The 19,547-nt window shown below is 39.3% G+C and overlaps 1 protein-coding gene, 1 long non-coding RNA gene and 1 pseudogene across 7 annotated transcripts; 2 read left to right on the top strand and 1 right to left on the bottom strand.

Moving 5' to 3' along the window:
* The first annotated feature begins 2,572 nt into the window (after nt 1–2,572).
* LOC146502008 (uncharacterized) lies at nt 2,573–7,319 on the top strand (annotated as a pseudogene). Its single transcript, XR_014869431.1, has 7 exons — nt 2,573–3,450; nt 3,646–3,984; nt 4,123–4,407; nt 4,558–4,650; nt 4,897–4,992; nt 5,062–5,090; nt 5,332–7,319. The product of XR_014869431.1 is annotated as an uncharacterized LOC146502008 (transcript).
* A 48-nt stretch (nt 7,320–7,367) lies between these two features.
* Nucleotides 7,368–10,926, top strand: LOC146502007 (uncharacterized). 5 transcript variants are annotated; one of them, XM_085133332.1, is made up of 6 exons: nt 7,379–8,231; nt 9,000–9,086; nt 9,972–9,996; nt 10,087–10,113; nt 10,205–10,371; nt 10,596–10,926. In XM_085133332.1, exons 1-5 carry the CDS (start codon nt 8,189–8,191, stop codon nt 10,329–10,331), a joined length of 309 nt encoding a protein of 102 aa, XP_084989458.1. In that variant the 5' UTR covers nt 7,379–8,188; the 3' UTR covers nt 10,332–10,371; nt 10,596–10,926. The 5 variants fall into 5 exon arrangements, with proteins under 5 accessions (XP_084989456.1, XP_084989454.1, XP_084989458.1 ...); XM_085133331.1 differs by having other exon boundaries at nt 9,000–9,095; XM_085133330.1 differs by lacking the exon at nt 10,596–10,926 and having other exon boundaries at nt 7,368–8,231; nt 9,000–9,996; nt 10,205–10,277.
* A 4,043-nt stretch (nt 10,927–14,969) lies between these two features.
* On the bottom strand, nt 14,970–19,067 carry LOC146502006 (uncharacterized). The gene is made up of 5 exons (XR_014869432.1): nt 17,727–19,067; nt 15,972–16,053; nt 15,814–15,874; nt 15,489–15,676; nt 14,970–15,357 (listed from the first exon to the last, which is right to left on the bottom strand). It is a non-coding gene; the product is annotated as an uncharacterized LOC146502006 (long non-coding RNA).
* Nucleotides 19,068–19,547: the final 480 nt, after the last annotated feature.

The following is a 19,547-nucleotide window of genomic DNA, read 5'->3' as shown; positions in this document are numbered from 1 at the left end:
CACTTGCAGCTTAGGTTTGAGCACTTTTTTGTGTATTATTCCTTTTATCCGCCAGAGGTCCTCAGTTTTCCAGTATTTGCACAGTCACCTGTTACAGTTTTTTCTGAATACTTAAACCCTAACTGTGATTCTTATAGCACATTTTCTAAAACTATTAATACTTATAGCAAAACCACTCACTGAGTTTGCAAAACTAAAAGCACGAACACTGCTTTGCCTCAGTTTGCCATTTTGTAACACACACTTTGCAAACCTGTAGCTACAATCCACTGCACAGCACTCTTTTTGCAGAACTGTAAACACAACTCACTGCTTTACACTCAATTTCCAAATGATCAACACACTCCTAACAAAACTATACACATTTAAGGCCATTATTTACACTATTTTGCCAGCTGTCTGGCACACTGTCACATGTGAAAACTTTTTTAGATAATTAGTTCACTTTGCAATCAGCCCAAGTACTATAACACAGGTAAGCTCTGTGTGTGGAGTACAATGGAGGGAGCAGGAAGAGTGAGAAGTAGAGGAGGCCAAGGAAGAGGACGTGGAGGTGAAGAAGTAGGATGAAGTGGACGACAAGGACAAGGAGGAGCAAGAGGAGGACGAGGAGGGGGGAGAGGAAGGGTAAGAAGAGTAGGAAATAGAATTGCTGATGACATCAGAGCTACAATAGTGGACCAACCATGGATAATCAACCATGGAATGACCCTGAGGGAAGCTGGCCAACGGGTCCAGCCTAACTCGAGCCGCTACACTGTAGCAAGTATCATAAGGACATTTTGAAATGAGAATCGGTTAGTACAGTCACTTTGCACTAAGATTTGTAGCACTGCCATATGCCAATGAGAAAGACAACAATACCATAGATGTAAAATACTGAAATTGTTACTTTACAGAATTGCTAGACAACCAGATGCTGGGGCAGAGGAAGCATGTTCACTGCAGATCAAGAAACCCATATAATCAATATGGCGATTGCAAATAATCCTATACTTGGTAATAAACACTTGTGTTTGTTTTGATGTGTGTGAATAAACACCAGTACTTGAAGTTTGGATCCCTCTATGCTTACGGATGTAGGACAAAAGTATGAGCTCAAACTGACATAGCCTACCTTGTGCACAGAGAAAGCAAAAGCCAGATGTGTTTTTTATTCATACCATCACTGTGTAGTTGGTGCATTGTGTGCTTATTAATATGATGGCTTGTGTTAACTGTTGGATACAAAAATACCATTTTTACAAAGGTGTGGAGAGTTACAGTTTTTTACAGACGCTAGGACACATTTCTCAATACTTAGGTCACTTTTGCAAAACTCCTCACACAGTGAGCACAACAGAAGTCTATGTGGGCTAAACTGAGGATCAGTTATCATTGTTTTGGCACAAAATGCATTCAATGACTACATCTCTCAAATTCCATGAATTTTTTTCTCACTCAGACACAACAACTGCCAAAAATCTTTGTACGTACAGGACATTTTGCATGTACTTACATACTGTTTTCAAAACTGTTAAACTTATGGTCAAAACAATAACATAATGCAAAACTAAATAAGACAGCAAAATTCAACAGCAATATTTCATTGAAACATATTTTAAATCTAAAAATGCAGTTTAACCAGCCACAGCTGATTCTCATTGTAGATGAACATCTACACAGGTGTTACTCCTTCAATTTCATTACAAAAAGAGACAACTGCTGAATAGGTGTGTTTTGTGATGTAAACATTGACCCAGCCAGAAATGGAGAAGTGGCTGAAAGAGGAAGAAGAGTGGCTGGGAGGGGGCGAGCCCTAGATGACATAAGATGTGATGTGGATGAGAACCTGTGGCCAAATGGAGAAGACCGAGTAGATTAGCATTACTATTGTATGTGTATCAGTGGATGGTGTGTATACAAATTCTTGTATTTTGGGATTACTTAGTGCAAAAATATAAAAATACATAAACAAATATTAACGAATTCTGCATGATGTCTGATTCATTCCAGTAACATATATTGAAATTATAAACAGAGATGTGTCCTTGTTTTACACAAGAGAACACTGTGTAATGCTACATGTTGTTAGTGTTTTTTAGGTCATTGTTTTGTGGGTGACAAAGTGTGTTTGTCGGCTGTCAACCTTTGCTAGTGTTCTGGAAGAATGAGTTTATTTGAGACCTGAATAAAGTGTTTTGGTAGTTGTAGTGCATTTTGAATGTGAAATGAACTGCTTTGCCAAGCTGAAGGTCAGTTAGGAGAATTGTGTGAAGACTTTTGCAAAAGTGACCTAAGTATGGAGAAATGTGTCCTAGCGGCTGTAAAAAACTGTAAGCAAGAGTTATTTGCTTTTACAAGAAAACTACAATGTTTTGCTGATTGGGTGAAGAGTTTTCTTATTTGTGTGTAGAGTTTTGCAAAAACAGCCAATAGTTACAAGAAATGTGCTCAAGCCATCAGAAAAAACTGTAATCACACCACTCCCAAGACTTGTCTCAATTTTCAATTTTGTGCCTCCTCCTCGTTCAACAATTGTGATTATAGTTTTGTTTCTGATGATTAACTGTCCGTTATTATAAAGTAAAACCTCATGAGCTCTGCTGCTGTTGTAACCACACTCTCACCAAGAAACTTTCAGTTCTCAGAAACGTCTTCAGTTCAACAATGAGGAAGAGGAGCGTCTCAGACCTGCTTCCTGGGTGTTTGGTGGCCAGAGCTTTTCATCACTTCCACTTTCGAACACTGTCCAGCTGATTGCTGACATCACTGGTCAAGTCCAATCGTCTTTCTCCCGGCCTTCTTCAAACCAATCAGCTTCCACTTCATGTACTTTAAATCTCACTGCTCATCTTTCATTCTCCCTTCCAGACTCCTTCACAAAACCCACCTCGCCACGATCTCTGCATCACCCATGTTACTCAGCGCTCCATCCAATCCTCCATCTTCACCACCACCATGTCTGGACTGTGGGGGGTCCTGCCTAAATTCTTTCATCAGCGGGAATCCAATCAGCCGTGAAGGCCATCAGAGTCCAATCACCAAATAGCTTGACTGGATTCTGTTTATCAGTTAATCATCTTCAATTCATCCTAACAATCAGTATTTAAATCACTGTCAGTCTGTCACAAATGCACTGTGGGATTAGACACAAAGTGCACCTGCTGAATGTGATTTCTCATTACAATAAATTATGTTTATAAAAATCATGAATTTCAGACACATGAAAAGCTAACATACTCAACCTATGAAACATTATCATCAGCAAAAATAACAACTGGATCCCTAAAGCTGTGATGAGGAAGTGACATCTCACTGATGACAGGAAGTACAAACAGTCTTAAAGAGTCATCAGTTCAGAGAGTGTGACAGTCGAGATCGAGAACAAGAAAGAAGTGAGACAGAGAAGCACGATGGATGAATTCAGATGGATCCAAATGTTTTCATGTCTGATGATTCAGATTGCAGGTAAGAATACAGGAAACATTTAAATAGCAGTCAAACTAAATATTGTTCATATTATCACAGTCAACAACCTTTACAGTAAATAAGACAGCTGATCGTGCTCTGTTTATGAACTTGTGTCAGAAATGATCTTCAATCTGATTGTAAAAACTGCTGTATTTTAATTTATTTTACATTTCTCTTCAATCTTCTCAACAGTATCTGTAACTGAAGCCTCCATGTTTATGAAAGTTGGAGATGACGTCACTCTGCCTTGTCTAAATGTGATAGATGAGCAGAAAAACTGTGATGGTACTGCGTGGGTATTTACTTCAACAAACAGAGAAACAGTAGAGCTGATCACACTTTGACAGATTGGTGAAGTAGCTAAAACTAAATCCGACAGACTGAGTGTTACAGTGAACTGTTCTCTGCTTATAAAGAAGCTCACAGTCGAGGATGTTGGTCTTTATTATTGTCAACAATACGAAGTCGAGGAAACAACATCTAAACACACTCTGGTTCATCAGTCTTTCATTGATCTCTCTGTTATTACCTGTGAGTATTTACATCAAAATATTTTCAGTTCAAATCTTTTCAGAACATAAAATGTTCAATAATCATACTGAAACTGATTAAGATAACTTGAATAATTTCCGCTCTGTTTGTCTCACTTTGTTACATTATGTTCACCAGTGACTGAACATGAGGACACTGATACGGTGATGTTAAGCTGCTCTGTGGTGACATATGAACAGTGTCATCACACAGTGAAGTGGCTGCTTGAAGGTCGAGATGTGAACAAAGAGAACAAAGAAATAGTGACTTCACAGACTGACTGCGCTGCCACTGTGTCTTTTCTGAAGTATAATTATTTTTACTCATCAAGTCATAATATAATGAAATGTGAAGTGACTGACACTAACACAAGAAGAGTGCAGCTGTTTACTTTCGACCGTCAGCCATCAGGTGAGGAAACAGGTGAGATCAGGATCAGCTGTTAATATGAGTAAAATCACATCAAACATTTACTTAATATATTTCAAGTATGAAAGTAGAATATTGTTTCTCATATTTACATCAGATGAGAAACATGAAAAACTTTTGTGCTTTAATTCTTCATTTATTCAGGTGACACAAAAACAACAAAGAATCCAGCCAGAAAAACTGAAATAAGCACAAAATCAGAAACAACCCCAACAATGAAGAGTCCTTCAAAAGCAGGTGACACTATGAAGATTAAGCTGATGCATAAATATCTGTTTGTTTTAATTTAATATTGAGCTTTTGAAATGATATGCAAATGAAAACTCACTTTAACTTTGTATATAAATACTTTTAAATACAAATCGTATCACAGAAATGTGCATGTTTAAAATGCTGTTACATTTTTAAAAGATAAAGGAATTTACACGGAACAGAAAACTGCAACCAAATAATTTTAATAATCACATTTTTTGTGTTTGACAGATTTTTTTGTTTCTTTGAGGTTCATTGTTGTCTCTGTGGGATTAGCAGCGCTTTTAATAACTGCTGCAACAGTTAATATAAGGACAAGACATAAAGGTACATTTAAGATTGAATGATTTTGAATTTTAAAACAAAAATGAAATTGACTTCCTTCTCTCATTTTAGGGAACGAAACCCAGATGGGTGAAACCACAGTAAGTACAAATCTCAATAATCCAATATTAAATGAAAACCCTGAGGTTGTTTTTCTGATCTTGTTATTTGATATTGTCATTGACCCATAACTGTGGATGATGATGTAGAAGTGTCTTTGGATAATGGGATTAAATAAACATGAACCAGCTGTCCCTCTCTGAGGGAGTGTTAACAAAAACAAAACTGCCTTCACAGAGACAGTTTTCATCCAGATATAACTGGACTGTGTCTGTTTTCCAGGGACTGAGTTTAAACCCTGCAGGGACTCAGTCTGCTCCTCAAACCAGCTGGGACTCGGTGTGATCACAAACTACACCCAGAGTTTAAACTACTTGTCAAAGTGTGCTCTGTAAATACAAATGTGTGTGACTCACTGTGAGAGCAGACGAGAGATAAGAAAGTTGGACAATGCAAAAATGTGTTTTAGTGCAACTGCAATTTTGTATTTACAGCTCACTTGTTTCAAAATTCCATTTTTTGAATAAATTGTTTGGATGATTGATGTTTGTTTTTTTTAAATAGCCTAGTATTTAAATTTGTTTATTGATCGGAAACTTTCACATGTGAAAAACATACAAAAAAAAGGAAATAAGGAAGAAGCCAAATACTTTTTCACTCCACTGTAAATCAAGTAGTTGTAATCTTGACGGAAGATTTTATGAATGCTGTTTCAGGGTGAAGAGAGTGTCCGTCATTATCATGAGTTTGAAGCTGGAAATCAAATGGATTATGTTGAAAGTTGTCAGTTTGTCGGCCCCGAAGGAAAAGACAATTTGTGGAGTAAGATGGATAAAGATGGAAATGTGCTAAACAGTGAAAAGAGTGTGTTGAGAAGATGGAACGAGTAGTCTGAGGACCTGATGAATGTAAAAAATGAGAGAAAGAGGAGGATGAATGGTCAGTTAAAAGTGTCCAATGTTGGGGAAGTCCTGACGTGAAGGGAGCTTAGGAGCAGTTACAGCAAAGGCAGCATTAATCTGTTTATCAAACATTAGATTAGAGTCAAAAAAACACTCCTAGGTTCCTTGCAAAGGTTTTTTATTATTATTATTATGAATTCCTAAAGGGCCAAAGTCACAGCGGTCACAGGGACCAAACACAATCACCTCTGTTTTCTGTTCATTTAGGTTAAGGAAGTTTAAAGCCATCCATGCCATCCTTAACATCCTCCAAACAATCTAGCAAACCCTTCAGACGACTCACAGATTTACGTTTCAGTGGCAAGTAAATCTGTGAGTCGTCTGCATAGCAATGGAATGAGATCCCATGTTTTTAAAAAATTGAACCCATAGGGAGCATATAAATAGAAAAGAGAACTGGACCGAGATTGGACTCCTTGAGGACCCCACAAGAAAGTGAGGCTTTTGAGGACGATGTATCCCCCAATCTAACAGAAAAACTTTGGTTGGACAGGTAAGATTTAAACCACTCCAAAGCAGTCCCTTTGATTCTGACACAGTGCTCAAGCCGAGCGATAAGAATCCCATGATCTACGGTATCAAATGCAGCACTGAGGTCTAACAGTATTAAAATGGCAAAATCTCCCAAGTCAGTAAAAGTTAAAAGGTCATTAAAAACTTTTACAAGAGCAGTTTCAGTGTTGTGGTGCGTTTTAAAACCAGACTGAAATACTTCACTAATGCCATTTTTATCTAGAAAGGTCTGGAGCTGAAGAAGGACAGCTTTCTTTAGGAATGTCTGGACTGACAACCAAACATACCAAGCTTCTGTGTTTGAGCCAGAGACTGCACTTGTGGGTGAACAATACAAACATTTTATATTTCTTATATCAGTAATGTAACTTGCAACAAAACGTTCTGGGAAGCTTAAACTTAGTTTCAGAATAATTAAATCTGAGACTTTGTTTTATTGAAAAAGTTAATAAAGTTTGAAATTGTATCACAAATAAAATAAATTATTAAATAACACCAGCTACAATATTGGTAACATATGTGTGTTGTTCAACAGAACTTTTGTCCAGGCTTTTGTTTATATGCTCAGTTGAAAACCACTTTAACATAATTTTCAGCATAATTACTATTTTTTTGTGACTATTCAGTACTTGAGTATAATTTATTGAATTATTTAGTAATAAATATGAAGTAAAAAGTTTTGATCACAAATGTGATTTTTCCAAAACTAATCTTGCTTAATAGTTCTGAACTGTTACTGTAAAGTTTATAATAAAGTCATAACAACCTGATATTTAGAATCTCCATATATAATTTCCTTTATGCTTATATGTTGTCAAACAATGGCTCTATATAGCATTAAATAATCTTGAGAAGAGGTCAAAGGTCAGTTATCGTTATGGGGTCTTGCTATATGTTATGACACAAACATAGCACAGTTGTAAGTATCATAGTTTCTAGGCTCTAAGGCTTTTTGTCAGTTTAATAGTGAGCTTTACAAGATTGATTTTCGTGCCAAAGGCTGGCACAGAACTAAGTTCGCTTATGACCACTAGAGCTGGAAACAACCTCAAGTAATCCTAAGGCTAATCAGCACAGCTAGCATTTTAAAAACATTTGTTAAATGTTGTCATTGCTAACATATACCTGTTTAACAGCATGGCGAGTAGCGAGAACGCTAAGTTATTGTTAGCTTTGGAAAGAAAAATGTCAAAATGTAATATTAGCATGAGCTACATGCTAATGTTATTCACTCAAGCAAACATGTCAGTTATGATTCAGATTGATTTGATTTGCTGCTTTCTAATATCTGTGTTTATTTATGGATATACCTATACCTTCGTGGTTAGTATACATGCTACATAAAGGCTGACAGACGCAGTAAGTGTTAATGACCATAAATTAACTGTAAATTACATTGTGTAAGCTCCATTTATATAGTTGCTCTGCACACGCATGTTGGCAACCGTAACCATGGCCTGCGGAGGGTATATAAATGCTGCACAATGTTCCATTCGTCCCTTTACACTTGCTATTGGACTTGTTTTGACCTGCTCCAACCTCAGCCTGTGGAAAGTTAAGTTTTCGGAAAATATTTTACTGAAAGCGGATTTTACTTGCTAGCGACAACAAGTACTTCATCTTTGGATCGTTTGTACTTGTTTTTCATACAGCAAAGCCTGAAGATGGCTCGTCGTGGACTCGACAGTCCTCTGGACTTCGCTGCAGGTACTTTTAACATTTCTTCAGTTATTTTAAGAGTCACTAAATGACTGTAATAATTTAATAAGTTCCAGTGTGAATATCAAGTTTTAATGTTATCAAAATATGCTTATTCCAAGATTTTTCCCCGTAAATTGTTTGTATGCTTTAAATTTTCCAGGAGAGGTGTAGAAATTATTAACGATTGGTGTATGAATTTGAAAAAAAAAGGTGTTACTTTGATTTGAAGGCTTCAAATTTGACACTTTTTAAATGATTTGGTTAAAAATAGCTTAATGGACTACAATTTGTAAAATGCCCCAAAATCAGTCTCTGTGGTAACAGCATCTTCAGCATGTCATGACGTCAGAACACACAGGTGTAAACACACCAGATCCCGGTCCCCTCCTAACATCCTGTTCTTCTTGGATCAAAGGCTTTATTGAAATAAACTATAACTTTTCCCCTGCTACAAAACATGATAATAAAAAATAACAAAAATGAATGAATATAAAAAAGAATATGAAAACAGTAATCATAGTACAGTAGTAATAATGGTATCCTTATGTTATGCTAATACTATATCTTATTATATAGCAGTTTATGATGTAAACTTAGTTGACTTAGCTGTTTTTTGCTTGCATGAACAAGTAGAAGTGTCATTCAGTCTGACATAAATGTAGCCTAAAATGCTTTTCTCTCATCATCTGCTCAAACTAACAGATGTAGCTCTGTTCCTTTAGCACTTGATGTTTATTACATTCTTAATGTTATTTTAAACTTGTTTCCTCACAGGTCGTCTCGACTACGTGGTTGAGCGTCCCGCAGAAGAAGGCCTTCCTGAGGTCATCAGGATCCTGGATGACTCTGATGTCAGTGAAGGTGAGTTTGGTGAGTATATCCTTCTCTCATCCTCACCCTCTTCTCATGAAGCACAGGATCCTGATGACAGTGAAGAGGAAGGTGAGTACCCTCCCTACATACCTGAGGACGTCGAAGAGGTGAGTGAAGACACTGACAATTCCTCTGACTGGAACAACTCAGAAGAGTGGGCCGATTGGCCTAGTGACGACTCGGGGTATGACACCATGGATGAGAGAGATGATTCCCCTCTCATCCAGGAGCTCCCTCCAGAGCCGTTTTGGCACGATTGGCGACATCCTATTGCTCCAGGTGCTGCCCCGTTCGCCATGCCGCCTTTCGGCCAGGCCAATGCCCCACTCTTCCCAGTTGGTGATTGTTTAGCTTCTCCTCCTTCCTCTGCTCCTCCCTCAGCTGCTTCCTCTCCTGCTCCCTTAGCTGCTTCCTGTCTTGCTCTCTCAGTTCCTTCCTCTCCTGCTCCCTTAGCTCCTTCCTCTCCTGCTCCCTCAGCTCCTTCCTCTCCTGCTCCCTCAGCTGCTTCCTCTCCTGCTCCCTCAGCTCCTTCCTCTGCTGCTCCTTCTTCCGCTACTCTCTCAGCTTCTCCTTCAATCTCAGCTCTCACCTCCTCAGCAAAGAGAGGCAGAGATGACATCTGCACTGAAGAGGTAAGTGCAAAGAGGTGCAAGGTAAGTGATGACACGTTCTGTGGCCCTTCAACATCATCGGGTTCTTTTGGTGTCAGACGCTTCTGGGAAAGGCCTTTTAACCTTTCACTTGATGACAGCGACTCTGACTAGATTATGTTAGAACTTGTTTTTAAACTTTAAATGTTTAAGTTGGCCTTTGCGTCTTGCAGCGTTTGTAAGACACTAACTATTTAAATGACTAACATATTTTTTTCTCAAGCTCTAGCTCACCATGCAGGACAAAGGTAAGTCCGTACTTAATGTCAACACAAATAAGTAGAAAAGGTTTAAAAATGATGTCGTGAACTGACTGTAGTCTCTTGTTTTTACATAAGGTATAGCCTGTGGCTAAGGGATCAGAGGTGAGGTGAAAACACATAACAGAAGAAAAGTACATTGAACAACTCGGTGATCTGTGAATTCATGCTTTTCTCTTTGTCTTTTTGTCTTCAGGTGCTTTACACTTGTCCTCTCCCAGCATTCAGCACTTCAGACACTCAACGTCCAAGACGGAGCTAACACAGAGAGATACTCCACCCAGAAGACAGCCTTACCCCAACCCGATGAGAAGGATGGATGACCAAATGACAAACTGGAGAGTGGTGCTGTGTCCCAGCTATGTAAGTTATCACCTCACATTGGCTACAAACTGTCTTGAAGACTAAATCCTTCCAAAAGCTGGTGTAAATCATCGTCCTACAGTACTGTAGGTTTAAGTTTATTTATAGTTATTGTGTGTATATGTTGAGTTTAAAATGGCATTTTAACAACATGCTGCAGCTACCAACAATGGAAATGCTGTTTTGTGTTAAAATGACGTCTTTCCCGTGTTATTGCTTTGCAGGGCAGCTGAGAGTGGACAGAGCTGCACAGAGGACCAAAGATCCACTCTCAGCACTTCATACCTGACTGGCCACAGCACCACCCCTCTTCACCCAGGGTGAGGAGGGCCCTGACCCCACCTGCACAGAGGGAGTTGTGAACATGCACTTCTGTGTCGGTGGGTTTAGGAGCCTCCTCACACTCACACGGATGAAGACTGTCACTGGAAGATGTCTCCATTGCATCAGCAGGACGTAAGCATTTGTATAATATTACAGTTTGTGATGTTTTATACATGTTTTTATTGCTTCACTTCAAACTAGGAGATATAAAATAAACCAGCTTTCATAATATTTTCTGTGTATTTTGTTGTTTTCTTAATAAGTTATTTGGAACATCATTGCAACCTGTCAGCTTTTTATTGGGGATTTATAAAGTGGCTCAAGTGTGTACAGTGGGGTGTTGTTTTTGTCACATGGTAAAAGTGACCTCAAAGGGAGCAAAAAGAACAACTGAACAATTTGGGGATTCACAGACTTTGGTAATCATTAAAAGATGAAGAAAAATAGTTTTGTGTGATCAGTTTTAAGTACTGTAGAAAGTGAGCAGCAGTTTAATCAAATGCTGGGATGAAATGGGACAAAAGGGTAATGTGACAGCCATTAGTTCCCTTCCCTCGTTTAACAATGTGTAAGCAGACTGCTTTAACCTGCAATTTACTGCATGTTATTAGGCTGCATGGTACAACCACAGTCTGCTAACCACCCATGGTGATCGAAGGTTTTGAGGCATTGTTCGAACTACTGATGAAGCTTTATCAATGCTTGTTAAGTTTCCCAACCACATTTCATCCCGATGGTCCAAGGCTTACATCTTTATGCTCACAAACGTGCTTCTGTAATTAATCAGTAACCAATTTATTACTTTAAGTTACAGTGTGAGGGGCATTAATGAACATAAATCACATAAAACACTGTTTCCTCACACAGTGTTTCCTAGTGTTTCATCAACAAAGGAGAATTTATTCCTCAGACTGTGCAAAATTGCATTCATGGTTATCCTGCTGCGAGGGCGAGCTCTGAGATGGGCCCAAGCCATGCTTGCTCCTCAGCAGTCGTTATTTAACCTGGTATGTGGAAGACTGCTCCGACTCTGGAGAAGGACTTATGCTTTCTGTTTTTTTAAATGAGCAGTAATGATACTTGTAATAAATGTAGCCTTTCGGCAGCTCTGGAGGCCTGGATCACTGAACTGAACTCTCGGCATCCCACCCTTGAAAAACCCGTAGCTGGTCAGGCCCCTGTAGCTGGAGCAGTGGAAGGTGGCGTAGGCCCTGCTAACTGTCTCCCAGCAGGTTGTCCTGAGCAGACGGGAAAACATGATGGCTGGGTGACGGTGAGGAGGAATCATAGTCTTAAACAGAAGCCCTGGTACACCACAACCCTGTTCCTGTGTCTAACTGTTTTTCCCCACTCTGTGACACACCCGCCGGGGAAGAAACTCTGCTAATTAGTGATTCTGCTCTGAGACATGTGAAGACACCCAGTTACGTCAATCAGAGGTCACTAAAATCAATATTGAATCAGTGTGTAACTTTGCAAACACAATGTCAGACTCTGTAGTCCCCTCCCCAATCAGACCAGTAATGTCATGTTTAGCCGCATATTCTCCTTAAATTGCTGGCTGTCTGAGTGGTGTCCAATAAACGATGTGGGCTTTATAGATAATTGGGAAACTTTCTGGAGGAAACCTGGTCTGGTTAGGAGACATGGCATCCATCCCACTTTGGATGAAGCAGCTCTTATTTCTAGAAATCTGGCAAATTTATGAAATCCCCTGAAACATGACTATCCAGTGTTGGGACCAGGGAGTTGCAGTCTCACACACCTCCTCAGCTTCTCTCCTCCTGTTATCCCCCTAAAACCGAATCTCCATAGAGACTGTCAGCTCCCAAACAGACAAAAAACAAAGTAAAAACCAGCAAAAAATTACTTAAATGTAAAAAAAAGTAAAAGAAAGAAAGAAAGAACAATACAGTATCCTCAACTGCACCAAAGAGTTATTACATGACTTAGTAATTGATCAACAAATCGATTTACTCTGCCTTACTGAAACCTGGTTACAGCAGGATGAGTATGTAAGTTTAAATGAATTAACACCCCTGAGTCATACTAACTATCAGAGCCTTTGAAGCACAGGCCGAGGAGGCAGTGTGGCAGCAATCTTCCACACCAGCTTATTAATTACAGTTTTTTCTGATTGCTTAAGCACATTTTTTGTAACTATTGGCTATTTTTGCAAAACTCTACACACAAATAAGAAAACCTGTCACCCAATTATCAAAACATTGTAGTTCTCTTGCAAAAGCGAACACAGCTAGATTAACTCTTCACACCTTCGTAAAAATGGTGTTTTCGTATCAAACAGTACACACAAGCCATCATCTACTAAGCACACAATGCGCCAACTGCACACTGATGGTATGAATACAAAACACATCTGGCTTTTGCTTTCTCTGTGTACAGATGTCAATTGAACATTCTGCCTCTGCCCCCAACATCTGGACGTCTAGCAATTCTGTAAAGTAACAATTTCAGTATTTTTGCATGTATGGTACTGTTGTGTTTCTCATTAGAGTATGGCAGTGCTACAAAGTACTTACCGATTCTCATTTCGAAATGTCCTAATGATGCTTGCCACAGTGTAGCGGCTCAGTTTAGGCTGAACCCGTTGGCCAGCTTCCCTCAGGGTCATCCCATGGTTGATGACATGGTCCACTATTGTAGCCCTGATGTCATCAGTTATTCTGTTTCTTACTCTTCTTACCCTTCCTCTTTCCCCTCCTCGTCCTCTTCTTGCTCCTCTTTGTCCTCTTCCTCTAACTTCCTCTAACCCTCTTGCTTCTTCACCTCCACGTCCTCTTCCTCCAACTTCTTCACCTCCACGTCCTCTCCCTCGGCCTCCTCTGATTCTCACTCTTCTCACTCTTACTGCTCCTTCCATTGTACTCCACATAGACAGCTTACCTGTGGCCTGTTTATAGTGCTTAGGCTGATTGCAAAGTGGACTAATTATCTAAAACAGTTTTCACATCTGAAAGTGTGCCAGACAGTTGGCAAAATAGTGTTAATGATAGCCATACATGTGTATAATTTTGCTAGGAGTGTGTTGGAAATTTGGTAATTGAGTGTAAGCAGTGAGTTGTGCCTACAGTTTTGCAAAGTGTGTGTTACAAAATTGCAAACTGAGTGCAAAGCAGTGTTTGTGCTTTTAGTTTTGCAAACTCAGTGAGTGGTTTTGCTATAAGTGTTAATAGTTTTAGGAATTGTGCTATAAGAATCACAGTTAGGGTTTAAGCATTCAGAAAAAACTGTAATACAGGTAAGCTCTGTGTGTGGAGTACAATGGAGGGAGCAGGAAGAGTGAGAAGTAGAGGAGGCCGAGGAAGAGGACGTGGAGGTGAAGAAGTAGGATGAAGAGGACGACAAGGACAAGGAGGAACAAGAGGAGGACGAGGAGGGGGCAGAGGAAGGGTAAGAAGAGTAAGAAATAGAATTGCTGATGACATCAGAGCTACAATAGTGGACCATGTAATCAACCGTGGAATGACCCTGAGGGAAGCTGGCCGACGGGTTCAGCCTAACTCGAGCCGCTACACTGTAGCAAGCATCATAAGGACATTTTGAAATGAGAATCGGTTAGTACAGTCACTTTGCACTAAGATTTGTAGCACTGCCATATGCTAATGAGAAACACAGCAATACCATAGATGTAAAAATACTGAAATTGTTACTTTACAGAATTGCTAGATGACCAGATGCTGGGGCAGAGGAAGCCTGTTCACTGCAGACCAAGAAACCCATATAGTCAATATGGCGATTGCAAATAATCCTATACTTGGAAATAAACACTTGTGTTTGTTTTGATGTGTGTAAATAAACACCAGTACTTGAAGTTTGGATCCCTCCATGTTTACAGACCTATGACAAAAGTATGAGCTCAAACTGACATGGCCTAGCTTGTGCACAGAGAAAGCAAAAGCCAGATGTGTTTTTTATTCATACCATCAGTGTGCAGTTGGCGCATTGTGTGCTTAGTAGATGATGGCTTGTGTGTACTGTTTGATACGAAAACACCATTTTTACGAAGGTGTGAAGAGTTAATCTAGCTGTGTTCGCTTTTGCAAGAGAACTACAATGTTTTGATAATTGATTGACAGGTTTTCTTATTTGTGTGTAGAGTTTTGCAAAAATAGCCAATAGTTACAAAAAATGTGCTTAAGCAATCAGAAAAAACTGTAATAAGTAGCTTTGATGAATAAACATTCCTTGTTTAAACGTGTCATGGTGTGGTCTCTGATTTAGATGAGTGAAATCATTGAACAAAGTGAGGAAGGTGATCCACTTTGACATGTCTGTTGTGAAAAGACTTTATTGGATTCCTACACTCAGGTAGGTCTGGATAGCTGCTTGTCCCTTAAAATATTATTCTTCTGCATTTTGTATACACTCAGATCTTGGTCTAGTATTAAAAGAGATATTTAACAACGACAAATATACAAAAAAAAAGAGGAAAATACTTTAAACAACAGTAACATTTTTCTACTAAACATAACCATATAAGAAATCTTCACTTATTTTATAAACCATTTGGCTACAATTGAGCTTAATGTTTTTTTAAGTCTACATAAATATCACATCATCATTGACCCGTCCCTTCATCTGGTTTTATTGACTGTGGAGAACAGTGCACATGGAGACTCTCCTGTTTCCTGACTTATGTCTCTGAAAACAGAGAAGAACATTTCATGATTTGGAGGATATAGCATCAACTGAAATCATTTCCATTAATGGTGAAAAAGAACAGTAAAAGCAGTGAGTTTGTTTCTTAGACATGAGAGGACAGTCTCTCTCACCTCTTGGCTGCACTGCTTCTGTTAAATCTAACAACAGTGTACTCAGTAACTTCCTGTTCCTGCATGTGTCTGTGAGGCTGAGCTGCTCTGATGTTGGAGTAGAGAGGATCTGCCTGCTTTTTGGAGAAGTGGATGCTAGTATACTGAAGATCATCCTGCTCCTCTGGCTGTCTCTGATCAGGTAAACACTGTATAGGAAAAAAGATCTCAGCTACAAATGTGATCAAATGTATTTGAGTTAAAGAACAACAGCAAAGAAGGATCTGTGAGTCCAACAGGAAGTTTAAAATCACAATGTTGGTTATTTGTACAACACTGTTTTCACCTGTTCTCTGTTGTTGACTCTGTCTTCAGATTTAACAGGTTCCTGGGACATACTATTTTTTCTGGTTGGGACAATTAATGATGAACAAAATAATGACATTCATAAACTGTTAAAATCAAACTTTATCTTGTAAACAATAACGTAACAGATCTGCTCACTGAATCCACAGGAAGACAGAGAAGAATATGACAGGCAGGAGAACAGCAGCAGTTACTCCAGCAGCTTCTAATGTTCCTGCTCCTGTGGAAACACAGATCAAAATAAAACACTGACAGTTAAGTTAGCATTACAACAACTGAGCACAGAGTTGATTCAAGCACGCGATCAAGTCAAGTTAAGCCACAACATTGTAGAATAAATGTTACTGTGCCTGGAATTTTAGATAATTGTACTCTTTGTAAAACTGCACATGAGCTTGTTCATGCATGAATAGTCAGTAAAATAAGCTACTGTGAGACTTGAGTTCACTGAAACTCATGTAACGCTTTCCTTATTTTATGGCCTCAATTATCTGATTGTAACATAAAGTAGAGTTACTGCAGGTTAGAACAGTTAAAGCGGTTCTCTGATGTACTGGCATATAGTCAGAGTTAGACAACTTCAGCACAATGAGTTAACTGGTAGAAAGCAGGGAGAGTTCAAGGAGGGAAGATGTGCAGCAAGCAGCACAGGTAGGATTCGAACCAGCACCAACTGGTCTCAAGGCAGCTGCTCATCTCACTGAAACAAACTTGTTCTCAGGTGACTGAAAAGATATGAAACTGAAAAGTGCCCTGAAAAGAGGTGAAGATGCTGCAAATTCTGTTGAAAGGAGCAGAAGAGCCTGAGATTTGTGCTGATAAGAGGTGAAAAAGCTAAAAAAATTCTGCTGAAAAGAGATGACCTTTTTGAACTTTCTGCTGAAAAGAGTTGAAAAAGCTGAAAATTGTGCAGAAAAGAGGTAAAGAAACTGAAAACTCTGTTGAAAAGAGCAGAAGAGCCTGAGATTTGTGATGAAAACGGGTGAAAAAGCTGAACTTTATGCTGAAAAGAGTTGAAAAAACTGAAAATTATGCTGAAAAGACGTGAATTAGCAGAATTTCTGCTGAAAAGAGGTAAAGAAGCTGAAGTTTGCAGTGAAAACAGCTAAAGTAGCTGGAATTTGTGCTGAAAAGTATTGAAAAATGGAAAATTCTGCTGAAAAGAGGTGAAAAAGCTGAAATTTGTGTTGAAAAGAGTTTAAAAAGTTGAACTGTTTACTGAATTTTTTTTTGTCATAAGTGGGATTTGCCAAAAAAATGGCATGAAAAGCTTACAGTTTTTGCCCATTGCTTGAACACATTTTGCAAAACTTCACTCATTGTGCCCAAACTCTAAACACAAGTAAACATGACACAACACTGGAAAATATACCATTCACATCTGTGCCAAATGAAACTCTACTCTCAAAACCTAAACTCTGCTGTCAAAACCTAACATTCCTTTGTCAAAATGTAACTCTGTTGACAAAATGACACATACTTGCATTGTATGCAAACACTTACAGATCAGGGGGAACACACTATACTTTATATAAAACACTGCAGTCTTTGATTTTCATTGTTTATTCAGAAGGCATATTTTCAGGAGACACATTTTCAAACAACCAAAAAAGCAAATAGGCCTACTCAATATTGTACATTGCAGTACCATGAATTCAGATAAAGCAAAAAAAAACAAAAACAAAACCATAATACAGTAATAGCATGCTGTACAACACTGTACTTCAATATGAGTAATCATGGTATGTTTAACAGAAACTACCACTTTGGCTGCAAAAGGAGCATTAGCACCCTGCAATACCCTGTACACTTGATATGGTAATGTGATATACTGTAGAACAGTGCTATAAAAACCATCTGAGTAGAGCAGAAGGTAGAGAGGTGAAGACACACCTGTTTTCTAGTCGGAATGTTCTTATTACAGATGCCACTGTGAAGCGGCTTAGATGTGGGTGGACTCTCTGCCCAGCTTCCCTCATAGTCAGGCCATGGTTGATGACATGGTCCACCAAAGTTGCTCTTATATCATCAGAAATATGGGTCTGTGCATGGCCTCTTCGACCTCCTCCTCCTCCTCCTCCTCCTCTTCCTCTTGCTCTCCCTCCATCCATGCTTGCAAAGTTCTTGAATTGGCTAAACTGAGGGCTTTTTGTAGTTGGCTAATTGGTGTTCAGTTTTGCAAGTAAGTACCTTCAGGTGTGTATTTGAGTGGTTGCAATTACCCGATGTGTTTTGTATTTTGGATACATGTGTTTTCCAAATGGCACCCTGAAATTTCATTTTGTGAACAAAGTGTCTTATGTATGAAATAGAGTGTAGTATGCAGGACCATGTGTGTTGCATAAAGGAGTAAGTGTGTTGCATAATTGCAACTACGGTGCAAAGCAGTGCTTTTGTTTAAGGTATGGGTACATGTGTTTGAGGTATGGTAACAAAAGCTTCAAGTTGTGTTACTTTAGTCTAAAATGGTAAATGGCCTGTATATATATATATATGTATAGCGCTTTTACTAGTCCCCCCTAGGACCCCAAAGCGCTTTACACACCCACTCATCCACTCTCACATTCACACACTGGTGGAGGCAAGCTACAGTTGTAACCACAGCTGCCCTGGGGCAGACTGACAGAAGTGAGGCTGCCATATCGCACCATCGGCCCTTCTGGCCAACACCAGTAGGCGGTAGGTGAAGTGTCTTGCCCAAGGACACAACGACCGAGACTGTCCAAGCCGGGGCTCGAACCGGCAACCTTCCAATTACAAGGCAAACTACCAACTCTTGAGCCACGATCCAAGCATGGGTTTATAGTGTTCAAGCAACAGGTAAAAACTGTAATATCTCAAAAAGTATGAAAGGTATGACCACCAAAAGATATAGCTGGCATTAGCACAGGGAGCAGAACAGATTAAAGTCTAAATGGTGGAAATCGGCTGAAAACGGAGGGAGTAGTTAACCAGCAATGGTCGGAGCAACTAGAATAAGGTAGAATAAAGTTTAAAGAGAAACAGGATCTCAATAGTGTGGATTCACACAATAAACAGAGGAGACAGTTTTCTGGTTGTATGAGTCTCAAACATACTGGTGCCAGTCCGAGTACATATACTGGGTAAGTGACCTGGAAACTTACTGGAAGGTGACTCTAACGCATGATAGGTGGAGCAACATGTGAAACCACAGCCCCTAAATGTTTGTTTACACTGTCTTCTTGAAATATCTACTTGTGTAATTGTGTCTTAAATAATTTTCTTGATTCAATGTATTCATGCGTTGAGCAGCAATGCCAAACAGCTTATTCTGCTATTGACTCTTGTTTTTAGCTTCAGGTACCCCAGGTGCTTACAATCCAGTGCCTTATTGGTGCCTACTTAGTATCTCCTGTGAGCATGGACCCTGGTGCAGCGATCATATGCTCCAAGCATGCTGCATTTAACTGATGTGGATAGAGCCCATGCCATAGGGCAACTTCAAACTTGGCATCACAAGAAGACCGTTTCCGCTCACTGTCTGCATTTAGAAACCATAAGCAGTCTGCTACAGATTTGCAGTCAAGGTTTGCAGGATGATTTTGCCAATGGTGCTCTGTCCAGACAGTCCATCAGGCCCATAGGCACCGACGTCAGCGACATGTGCACTAAGCATGAGCATGAAGAGAAATTTTAGTAATGAATACAGATTCTGCCTTTAGCAGCTGTGTCAAAGTGTGGAGAAGACACAGA

This window comes from Neolamprologus multifasciatus, chromosome 15 (genome assembly GCF_963576455.1).
Source record: "Neolamprologus multifasciatus chromosome 15, fNeoMul1.2, whole genome shotgun sequence".
NCBI lineage: Eukaryota > Metazoa > Chordata > Actinopteri > Cichliformes > Cichlidae > Neolamprologus > Neolamprologus multifasciatus.
The sequence above is the reverse complement of the archived record's forward strand: the minus strand, read 5'-3'. Positions and strand labels throughout refer to the sequence as shown.

What these genes read in the sequence shown, in the direction of transcription:
- LOC146502007 (XM_085133328.1), top strand. Translation starts at nt 8,189, where the DNA reads ATGGCTCGTCGTGGACTCGACAGTCCTCTGGACTTCGCTGCAG. An exon ending in TCCTCTGGACTTCGCTGCAG is followed by an intron (nt 8,232 to 8,999) that starts GTACTTTTAACA and finishes GTTTCCTCACAG; the next exon opens with GTCGTCTCGACTACGTGGTT.